The 11,798-nt window shown below is 43.3% G+C and overlaps 1 protein-coding gene across 1 annotated transcript; it reads right to left on the bottom strand.

Moving 5' to 3' along the window:
* Positions 1-888: 888 nt before the first annotated feature.
* LOC118367891 (complement C1s subcomponent-like) lies at positions 889-11,570 on the bottom strand. The gene is made up of 11 exons (XM_035751617.1): positions 11,417-11,570; positions 9,190-9,388; positions 8,406-8,586; positions 8,132-8,257; positions 7,416-7,609; positions 6,787-6,937; positions 5,806-5,921; positions 5,554-5,620; positions 2,885-3,016; positions 2,602-2,676; positions 889-2,045 (listed from the first exon to the last, which is right to left on the bottom strand). The coding sequence occupies exons 1-11, from the start codon at positions 11,428-11,430 to the stop codon at positions 1,213-1,215; spliced, it is 2,088 nt and encodes a 695-aa protein (XP_035607510.1). The 5' UTR covers positions 11,431-11,570; the 3' UTR covers positions 889-1,212.
* Positions 11,571-11,798: the final 228 nt, after the last annotated feature.

Genomic DNA, 11,798 nt, shown 5'->3' with positions numbered 1-11,798 from the left:
GCATGGGTCCTCAGACCCTCATAAGGTTCTACAGCTGCACCATCGAGAGCATCCTGACTGGTTGCATCACCGCTTGGTATGGTAACTGCTCTGCCTCCTCTGCAAGGCACTACAGAGGGTAGTGCGAATATCCCAGTACATCACTGGGGCCAAGCTTCCTGCCATCCGGGACCTCTATACCAGGCGGTGTCAGAGGAAGGCCCTAAAAATTGTCAAAAACTCCAGAAACCCTAGTAGTTCTCTCTGCTACCACACAGCAAGCGGTACCGGAGCGCCAAGTCTAGGTCCAAGAGGCTTCAAAACAGCTTCTACCCCCAAGCCATAAGACTCCTGAACATGAACCCAGACTATTTGCATTGCCCCCCCCTCCCCTCTCCACACCACTGCCACTCTCTGATGTCATCTATGCATAGTCACTTTAATGAACTCTACCTACATGTACATACTACCTGAACTAACCGGTGCCCCCACACAATGACTCTGTACCGGCACCCCCCTGCATACAGTATATTATTTTTTTTTTTACTGCTGCTCTTTAATTACTTGTTACTTTTATATCTTATTCTTATACATATTTTTTAAAACTGCACTGTTGGTTAGGGGCTCATAAGTAAGTATTTCACTGTAAGGTCTACACCTGTTTTATTTGGTGCATGTGATAATACAATTTGATTTGATTTGAACAGGCTACAAAAAACAGCTAGACAGGAAGGGCTCAAAACAGCCCTGAGTGATGGGTCGCCACTGCAAATACAAATACAGAAACCGAGCCTAAAACTACAGAGAGCGAGCAATGCAGACGTAGAGGCACAGTAGAAATGGGGGAGGAGGAGTGAAAATAGGGTATCAACATTTAATTGAGAGTTTGATTGAAGACAAACATTCAGATGAGTTTTATGAACCATATTTTTATTTGGGTTTGTCAATCAGGGTTACATTGTGAAGCATTATTCACAACAACGAATAAAAGGCACAGCAATATGTTTGGTGATTTTGCCACAGAGTAGAGATTTTACTCAGACATGACAGGATGGTATTGCCTGTATACTGAAGTTACATTTAACACTGAACTAAAAGAACACAAGTAATTTATAGAACCAGACTGGTTTTATAAAAAGTAAAAGTACTGGAAATAATTAGCATACAATTATGATTATGGAGGTTCAGTGTTGACTAGTATGTTTTACTCTTCTTAGTCTTCTTTACCTGTTTTTACCCCTGCTCTTCTCTCTCTATTGTCATCTTGATCCAGTCTAAGTAATTCTCCACTTTGGTGTAGTAACCCTTTTTAGATTCCTTTCCCAGTTCACAAAGGGAACCCCAGGACACAATGCCTCTCAGATGATATGGCCCTCTGTTGTCCTTGTTTCCTGATCCCAGCTTAGGGAGAAATAATGGACCCCCACTATCCCCCTTGCAGCTATCTAACCCATCACCCCCTGCACAGAACATGTTCTCAGTGAAAACCATTGGCTTGTTAATAGACAACAAAGGTGTTTCCTCACAATTAATTTGGGGGTATCTTCCCACAGATGCGTAAAGCAAGAATTTGCTCTTAGCCATAATGCTGGTTTTATCTTTATTCTCAGTCCTACCCCACCCTGAAACAGTGCCATGCTGAAACTCTTGGAATCCTCCATCAGCCTCAGGCAGGCATATGGGGAGAACATTGGGCCCTAACTTCACCCTGGAAGACATTCTGATGAGAGCTATATCGTTGTCGTAGTTAGTGCGTTCATTGCCAGGTATGCCCTTTAAGTAGTCAGGGTGAATGATAATCTTCTCCGTTACCATGACAACTACATCAGGATCAGTTTCTTGTGCTTTTTGCCCATCTATCAGCCCCCCGAAAAATGTAAGCTTGCTTTCTTCATAGCCATCCACTACATGAGCTGCTGTGATGGCCCACCGGTCATTGATCAGGGATGCTCCTCCTCTTTTGGGCTGTTTATGGAGAAGCTGCCAGGGTATCTCTCCCATCTTCGCCGGTTTGCCCCCCAAAATTCTTCCAAAGCTGGAAATCTCTGTTTCTGTCTTCCCACACACTAGAAGATAGACAATCCAGAACACTGGATCATTAATAGTGTAACAGCAGTTATACTGTACCGCCCAGTGTTAGGGAAGCTACTGTGAAAATATAGTTTACCAAGCTACGAATTACTTCTCACTGGAAGAAGGTAAGCTACACTAAAGTTACCCTTAGTTTACTTAACTAAAGTCACTTTGAAAAGTAATTCACTACATAAAAACAACTTAGTGGAAAATGATCATAACTAAATGTGAAATGTCAAACTACAAATTGCAAGAAAAGCTTACTCTGGAGTCATGTTAACAGAGTGTGTAATTAAGCCCAAGTTTCAAGTGAGAATTAGGCATGTCTAAAATTGTTTTTTACTAAAAAAGTAGTGTGTATTTCCAGTAGTTAGCTACACAGCTACATGGTAAAAATAAGTAATTAACTACTGTTAGCACTATCAAGATTTGAATTTAGTTAAACTACCACCAAGCTACTGCAAAATGTAGTTAAAATACTAGTTGAACTACATATAGTTCATTACTCCACAACACTGCGTACACCTGATAAATGATAGTGAGGCATACCTTCGATGCACTTTGGTAACTTTTCTTGGCCCTTGACCGATGTCCACGTACCACTGGCATCACAGATGTACTTCTCTGAAGGAACAGAACGGAGGTAAGAGCAGGTAGGGTAGATAGTGATGGCATGTGGAGCGGACTCAGAAAACATAGGGCAGGTATACTGAAGATACTGTATAGAAATGATCAGGGAAGGAGGGATGGAAGAAAGGAGGAGATTTACATAAGAAGTTAAAGAAAAGGATAACAGCTGCAGTTGTAGGTAAATAAGACTGTATGGACTAACCGTCTCCCTCCAGTGTGTAGTATTTAGATTCACACTTGAACCGGACCTCATCATGAAACAGAGTGCTTGGATCCTTGTCCACCAGTTGAAGGGCCTCATCACTAGACGTGTCTGGTTCTCCACAATCCACAGCTAGAGTGAACCAGACATATAGAGCAAGCCAACGTTTCTGACACAAGCTCCAAAACAAATTGCTTTAAAAGATAAAATAGCGTTATGAAAATGCAAAGGTCCTAGACCTCATTTCCCAGAGCCTTCATAGTGTTAAGATCATTGTTAGAACCATCGTAAGATGAATCTGTAGTAGCTGATCTGTTTCTCAGAACTTTCATTAGTAACGTTGTTCTTAAAAACCATTGCACATCTGCAAGTGATCCAGACCACTGGTAGAGCAGCCAAAGTGCATCGTTAGATGTTTTTTGACCTTCCGAGTCAATTTATTCACAGAACATCTCCGCTACACATAGAATCAAGATGTTTAGGCTAGGTACTGTATGTATATATAGGTACAACATTACATGCATGCATTTATGTCAGATGGTTACTGTGTCTGCTATACACATATAGACGTACAGAAGAAGGGTAATTCGATCATTTTCTGGTAGACCTGAAACAGTCTTCCTCACCTCGAGTTCAACTGTAGGAGCCAGTTGAAACCCCGGGGTGCACTGCCTTCAAATCATAGGCCTGCAGTAGCTAAAACTTAATGATAGCCACACCATACCAAACCACAAAGGTTTCTAAACTTTATTAGGGTAATATCAAGCCATTGTTTATATGGAAACTACAAGTAGAGAGGCGAATGTAAACCAAGGGGAAAACCAAGGGGAAAACCAAGGGGAAAATTGCACCACCCTCCCCTGTGCCCCCCAAAAAAAACACATATTTTGGACCACCCCTCCCCCAAGTAAATTTCGACCTGTCCCTTAGCGAACGTGTATGGAAACACTCTTAAAAAGTTGGCTCGTAAATAATGATGCAACTGGTACGATCATTGTAATGCTTACTTTACATCGCAACTGGGAAACGAGGCCCAGGGTATTATTACTCAAAGCAAGATCCGCAAGAATGTTCCGACATATTCTGAATTCTTAAGGATGATCAACATGGATGCTATTTATTCATTATTGAATTGTAGAGGTAAATGCTGTCCCTTGACTTTGTTATTTAAAAAAAAAAAATGTCCTTATACTACAAAATATGTGTATGCATTTTAGAAACTACTGTGGGCTAACGAATTGGCTCGTCTTACTGGTGATGTAAAGGTGTAGTGACATGTTTTGGTGATTCAGAGATATCTATCTATTCTTTTTTTAATGCTAAACAGTGAACAAAAGTATTTTCCTATATTCCTATATTAAACAAAGAAGGCAAGTAAAATATGTTTATTTTACTAGTGTAATGTGTGTTTTAGCACCTTGAAAATCACTATACTAAAAATGCTTGGTTGTTTGGATGACCCAACTGCTGGGTTGCAAGCATTGGGTCACTTAGTTTGGTTGTTTTCATTCAAAAGAGCTAGGTTTGCTTGTTAATGCTGGGTTATTGATGCTGGGTTATTGAGATAGGATATGACTCAGTGGGTGGGTTAATCAAAGTGATCCGGCAAGCTCGTGAATGAGGATTGTTGCAGCTGTGTAACAAGTTTACCAGACAGACGTTGCTCAGTGGAATTTACTTTTGACAGACAAACGGGCAAAACTGACCAAAGACGGTGAGTAAAAAGCTAGCTAGCTAACATGACTTAATTATCGATTCAGGTTAAATAGACCTGGTTATCATAATTACGTATTATCTCAGTCATAGACTAAATAAGATTATCTAAAATTGTCAAACGGGTTCGGTAGGTATTGCGGCTTTGAGGTCACGGTTTGGTTTCTCGACAGCAGAATAATTCAATGACAACAGTTACCGTAGTAAAGTATTATTTATTTAAGGAAATAACAAGTGTTAGTAATCCTGATTCCATATATGACCATGAGTCATATAATGCCTGATGAGAGCACCATTAAGAATGTCAACACTTTGTATTTTCTTAAATGAAATCGCGATTGCTCATCAACAAAGCTAAAATAAAGTGCAATATGTCGGAGCTTGTTTTTTTCGAGTTCCCAGTTATCTTGAACACACTGAAGTTGGAAGTCTGAGATTTCCCAGTTCCCCGTTGTTTTGAACATGTCATAAGTAGCCCTGGTGGTCCATCCATCTGTAGTAGGTGCAACACAGGATGCATTGGCCAATTCATTGCCAACTTCAGCTTTAGTTTGCTTATTGTATCAAACACATGATTTCCATGTGGTTGATGTCAATTCCATTTGCTCCGTTCCAGCCATTATTATGAGCCGTCCTCCACTCAGCAGCCTCCACTGAAACATACCTATCGCTTCTGTCATTTCTTTGGCCCAGTCAGAATCAGCTGTGAAGGGCTGAACTAGTTCCTGGCTGCCCTTCACAAAAGGAAAGCTTGAAATGCGGCAAGTTCATTTTCTCTAAAAATCCCATGTCCAAATGTCCCTTAATTCAAGAATGACCCTCATACCTATATCCATACTTAACTTTTGATATTTTTCTACACCAGAACATTTTGCGTTACATCTATCAAGAGTGTTAATCGCTGGCTATATTAATCCTGTGAAATAGAATTGTAGAGATGGTCTCATCTCACTCACGTTCACAGCGGTACACAGGACTCCACTCGCCTGTCCTCTGGCATGTCGACTCATACTCTTTGTCACCCTTTGAAGAGAGAACACATGTATCCTGTAGTGTACAATCTATTATGTCATGTCTTTGAGAACATTCAAATTGTCAACATTTCTTCAGTTCGTCTACAGCACCAAACTAAGCTCTTGGTTGAGTATGAAAGCTAACTGAACCCTTTTACTGCCACTTGTGAACTTACAGTACCGTAGCCTACTCACTGTGTTCAGAACACTGCCTAGGTCACAGGTCACTGTGACTGTGTCACCTTGGTGATATTCATGTTGCTGTGGGGCCAGGGTGGAGTTGGAGGTCACAATCCCTCGGCAGGTCTTTGCTGCAATGAAGTCATCACTTTATTTTGATCCATTATACAGTGCCTTCAGAAAGGATTCAACCCCCTTGACTTTTTCCACATTTTGTTGTGTTACAGCAAGAATTTAAAATGGATTACATTTAGATTTCGTTTCACTAATCTACACACAATATTCCATAATGTGGAATTTTGTTTTTAGAAAATACAAATAAAAAAATTAAAATGAAAAGCTGAAATGTCTTGAGTCAATAAGTACTCAACCTCTTTGTTATGGCAAGTCCAAATAAGTTCAGGAGTTAAAAATGTGCTTACAAATACACATAATAAGTTGCCTGGACTCACTTTGTGTGCAGTAATAGCGGTCGACTACCCCATCTCTGTACCCCACACATACAATTCAATTGGCTGGAAAAATATATGGCAACACTTGAAAATGGCTGTCTAACAATGATCAACAACCAACTTGACAGAGATTGGAGAATTTAATAAAGAACGATTGGCAAATATTGTTTAATCCAGGTGTGCAAAGCTCTTAGAGATGTACCCACATTTTTCTTCAAATGACAATTAAATCAATTTTAATTTCACTTTGTAACAAAATGATAAACGTTTTAAGTCAAGGGGGTTGAATAGTTTCCGAAGGCACTGTACAGGGTGGTCCCTTGTAGCTCAGGTGGTAGAGCATGGCGCTTACATACGTGAAACGTGTGCATGACTGTAGGTCTCTTAGAATAAAAGCGTCTGCTAAAGGGTATGTATGTTACATGATTTAATCCAGGAATGTGCTTTTTTTATGTATAAAAGCTGTCCTTTTTCAATTATCGTGTGCATATTATTTCAAGGATTCATATAATGAGTAGTTTCCTAAAAGCGTACATGACCCTACTTGTGGTTCTGTAGTGGATAGTGAAGCCATTGTTGGAGCCCTGTCCGTCAGAGTCGAAGAGAATGCGGGCGTGGTGTGACCCAGTGCGGAGGGGAGAGGGGGGAGGCACACGGCCACAGAATGGCCCCTGAGTCCCAAAGGAAGTCTCAACCTGAAAACAACAGAATATGATGTATGAAGAAAACATGTTGTCCCAGGAAAACAGGATATGTACTGTATCAGGAATACTGTAAGACTACAAGGTGAGAGGGGGACATTGTTGTTGAAGCATATTCAGTGACATTGAAATGTAGTTGATTGGTTTAATGTTCTCCTATTCGCTGTGAAGGTGACGGCCACTTCCGCTACCAGATGCCTTTTATGACGTTTTTACTCGAGACCATTGCGCTACGTTTGTGTGCATTGAAAACGTTTTAAAAACTACAAGGCTGAGGGGGTAGTCACTTCCTGGTTACTTTCACAGCGTATGTCAGGTGCAAATCTTGTTAGAGGGATTGGTCACCTTCATGGGAGGGTGCACAGCATAATGTAGGAATTTCACAGAACTTACACATTGTAATAGTGAGAATCAGCAGACCACATGACCTAAGAAAAACTCTAGGCCCTATTTATAGGCTACAGCTACTCACCATGAGTGTGTCCACACACTGTCCGTCTGGCCCCTGCTCCACATCAAACTCCCCAGTGAAGTGTAGAAGCAGCTCCAGGTTGTCCTCTACTGACAGGATGTAGGAGCAGTGGGCATGCTCAGCATACGGGCCGGGCCAAGAGGGACTGGATATCACACCACGCAGCGAACCGGACAGGTCCTCAGTGCAACTCACTGTGGTAGAGACGTATGATCAATAACATGACCCTCAAGGTCATCATTATTATCAAAGAGGGATGGTGTTGTATCATGAAGTAGCTGTACGAGCAACAAGTAGTAACGCCATCGCATATTTGTCGTTATTAACACAATTTGCAACATCACCATCATAATACTTCATTCTTCATCATTCTCTCTTTGTTTTCATTTCCCCTTAGTGCTCCTACTTCTTGCTCTCCTCTGTTCATTCTCTTTCACTTCCTCTTTCCCTGTCCCTTCCCATCTCTCCGTCTCGCTCTCTCAATTCAAAGGGCTTTATTGCCAAAGCAAGTGAAGTAGATAATAAACAAAAGTGAAATAAACAATAAAAATGAACAGTAAACATTACACTCATAGAAGTTCCAAAAGAATAAAGACATTACAAATGTCATGTTATGTATATATACAGTGTTCTCTCGCTCTCTTGTCTGTCTCTCCTTTTCTTTCTCTCTCTCGCCTGGTCTCTCTCCCTCTCTCCCTCGTCTCTCCCCTCTGTACCTGTGCAGGTGTGTCCATCTGTGTCCAGGTGGTAACCAAGGCGACAGGAGCAGAGGTATCCTCCAATGTAGTTGTGGCAGAACTGGGTACATCCGTTATCTGGGTCCTCCTCACACTCATCAAAGTCTGTTAGAAGACAACATGTGTCTGACTAAGGTTCATTGGTCACATGAGGTAATGCAACAACAACAACAACAACAACAATACAATTTCATCATATAGTCTAAGAGAAATACAGCAATGCTTTATGAAACAATCCCTTTCTCCTCCTCACCTTGCAGCATGTAGAACCCTCTGAAGCCAGTGTGTCTCTTGGTGTTGGAGTAGTCAGAGCGGAACGAGAGAGAGAGGCAGCCCTCCACAGAGGAAAGGAGTGAGGGATTGACGGTAGAATCAAGGTCCTCAAACGACATTTCACCACATTGAAGGGCTATCTGCTTTCCATCTGCAAAGATCTAACAGAAGGATGAGAGGAGAGAGAACTTTTGTCCCATCTTTAAAAAACACATGGACACCTTAGGATTTCTAATTGTGACATCTAATATCCCTCCCATTCCCACCCCAATAACAGTAATAATAAACAACATTTTGCCATATCTCAAAGTGTGTTAGATTACAGTAAAAGTGTCATCCTTGAGTCAGTGACACCTGACTTTAACCAATGGATTGTTCATGCTATGTATTGGCCAATCAGAGGATTTGAAGCTACCAGTCGGCCATAATTGCAATCCCCAGAAGAAGCAGTCCTCCATATGAATGAATAGAATTCTACGGTGTTTCAAGGACAACATTTATTTAATGTATTTAAGTATGCTTTAAGGATTTTTTTTATTTTTTATGTTTAGTTCACATAATATAATTTAAAAGTATGCATTAAGTTTACTGCAATAGAATAAGCATGGCAAAAACAAATGTAGAAAATAATAAATGCATTTCTATAGCTTCCAAAACATTTTTTACACTGGTGGGGGAGTGCCAAGATGGAGGCTTCAAAACAGCACCTCCTATCAGTCATATAGTGTATATATAAATAATAACTTTTAACCCTTCACACTGACCTCCAGGGCGTCGTTCTCGCAGCCGTGACTGTCCTCCATGTCCAGGTGTGTCAGCCTGAGGGCGAGGGTGTGGCCGTGAGGGGCACACCTGCTCCAGTTCAGACTGGCATCAGGTGGGTAACCACGGGGATAGCTTGGAGACTCCACCCACCCCGAGAGCATCGACATGGCACAGAGGGGCAGGAGGAACAGACCGAGGCTGGGGGAGGATGAAAACAGAAAGAGAGAGGGGGGAGAGGACAAAGACAGAGAGAGAGGGGGGAGAGGATGAAGACAGAGAGAGAGGGGGGAGAGGATGAAGACAGATAGAGAGGGGAGAGGACGAAGACAGAGAGAGGGGGGAGAGGACGAAGACAGAGAGAGAGGGGGGAGAGGACAAAGACAGAGAGAGAGAGGGTGGAGAGGATGAAGACAGAGAGAGAGAGGGGGAGAGGACGAAGACAGAGAGAGAGAGAGGGGAGAGGATGAAGACCGAGAGAGAGGGTGGAGAGGATGAAGACAGAGAGAGAGAGGGGGAGAGGACGAAGACAGAGAGAGAGAGAGAGAGAGAGGGAGAGGATGAAGACAGAGAGAGAGGGTGGAGAGGATGAAGACAGAGAGAGAGGGGGAGAGGACAAAGACAGAAAGAGAGAGAGGGGGGAGAGGATGAAGACAGAGAGAGAGGGGGGAGAGGACAAAGACAGAGAGAGGGGGGAGAGGACAAAGACAGAGAGAGAGAGGGGGAGAGGATGAAGACAGAGAGAGAGCGGGGAGAGGACAAAGACAGAGAGAGGGGGGAGAGGACAAAGACAGAGAGAGAGAGGGGGGAGAGGACAAAGACGGAGAGAGAGAGAGAGAGAGGGGGAGAGGATGAAGACAGAGAGAGAGAGGGGGAGAGGACGAAGACAGAAAGAGAGAGAGAGGGAGGAGAGGACAAAGACAGAGAGAGAGAGGGGGGAGAGGACAAAGACAGAGAGAGAGAGGGGGGAGAGGACAAAGACAGAGAGAGAGAGGGGGGAGAGGACAAAGACAGAGAGAGAGAGGGGGTAGAGGACAAAGACAGAGAGAGAGAGAGGGGGAGAGGACAAAGACAGAAAGAGAGAGGGGGGACAGGACAAAGACAGAGAGAGAGAGGGGGGAGAGGACAAAGACAGAGAGAGAGAGGGGGAGAGGACAAAGACGGAGAGAGAGAGGGGGAGAGGACAAAGACAGAGAGAGAGGGAGGAGAGGACAAAGACAGAGAGAGAGAGGGGACAGAGAGGACAAAGACAAAGACAGAGAGAGAGGGGGAGAGGACAAAGACAGAGAGAGAGAGGGAGGAGAGGACAAAGACAGAGAGAGAGAGGGAGGAGAGGACAAAGACAGAGAGAGAGGGGGGGGGGTGAGGACAAAGACAGAGATAGAGGGGGGAGAGGACAAAGACAGAGATAGAGAGGGGGAGAGGACAGAGAGAGAGAGGGGGAGAGGACAGAGAGAGAGAGGGGGGAGAGGACAGAGAGAGAGAGGGGGGGAGGACAGAGAGAGAGAGAGAGAGGGGGAGAGGACAAAGACAGAGAGAGAGAGGGTGGAGAGGACAAAGACAGAGAGAGAGGGGGGAGAGGACAGAGAGAGAGAGGGGGAGAGGACAGAGAGAGAGAGAGAGAGGGGGAGAGGACAAAGACAGAGAGAGAGAGGGTGGAGAGGACAAAGACAGAGAGAGAGAGGGGGGAGAGGACAGAGAGAGAGAGGGGGGAGAGGACAGAGAGAGAGAGAGAGAGGGGGGAGAGGACAAAGACGGAGAGAGAGAGGGTGGAGAGGACAAAGACAGAGAGAGAGGGGGGAGAGGACAGAGAGAGAGAGGGGGAGAGGACAGAGAGAGAGAGAGAGGGGGGAGAGGACAAAGACAGAGAGAGAGAGGGTGGAGAGGACAAAGACAGAGAGAGAGAGGGTGGAGAGGACGAAGACAGAGAGAGAGAGGGTGGAGAGGACGAAGACAGAGAGAGAGAGGGGGGAGAGGACGAATACAAATTAACAATTAATTAACAAATGCAGGGTTCATTTCACACAATCACATCCATTGAGGAAGAAGAAAATTACACCACATATCCCAAGAAGGAAACTAAATCACGATCGTTGCATAAGGTCGTCACTTAAAATGTGTTGCTTGTTTAAATAAATATCAGTGCTGTATAAATGCAGGAAGATGAGCTTACATATTATATTTGTGTTTATTCTGTTTGATAAGAAATCCTGAAAAATCATTACATACCTCACTCCTAGCATGGTGAGGAATTGATCACTTCTGCCTCAGCAAATAAACACTCACTGTCTTTCTCTTTCCTTGCTATGTCACTTGAACTATCTCCCTCTAACCCCTCCCACTGGGCACAGACGTCAATTCAACGTCTATTCAACGTTGAGAGAGAGAACTTAACTGTTCAATTTTTGATTGTTTATTTCACCATTTTTTTTCCACTTGCTTTGGCAATGTAAAAATGTTTTCCATGCCAAAAAAAACTTTGAATTGAATTGACAAAGAAAGGGAGAGTGCATAGAGAGTGAGGGAGAGAGAGAGAGAGTCAGGGATATATATTTCTGTCTTCATCTACTCATCATATAAACACATCTCTCAGATCAGCAGCATTACAACA

The sequence above is a fragment of the Oncorhynchus keta genome, chromosome 31 (genome assembly GCF_023373465.1).
Source record: "Oncorhynchus keta strain PuntledgeMale-10-30-2019 chromosome 31, Oket_V2, whole genome shotgun sequence".
NCBI classification, from domain to species: domain Eukaryota; kingdom Metazoa; phylum Chordata; class Actinopteri; order Salmoniformes; family Salmonidae; genus Oncorhynchus; species Oncorhynchus keta.
This window is presented reverse-complemented; position numbering and strand designations above follow the sequence as displayed.

Excerpts from the sequence above, each read along its gene's own strand:
- LOC118367891 (XM_035751617.1), bottom strand. Across the intron at positions 8,587-9,189 it reads GCGAGAACGACGCCCTGGAG|ATCTTTGCAGATGGAAAGCA; the intron begins GTCAGTGTGAAG and ends TCCTTCTGTTAG. Across the intron at positions 5,621-5,805 it reads TAGGCAGTGTTCTGAACACA|GGTGACAAAGAGTATGAGTC; the intron begins GTGAGTAGGCTA and ends CTCTCTTCAAAG.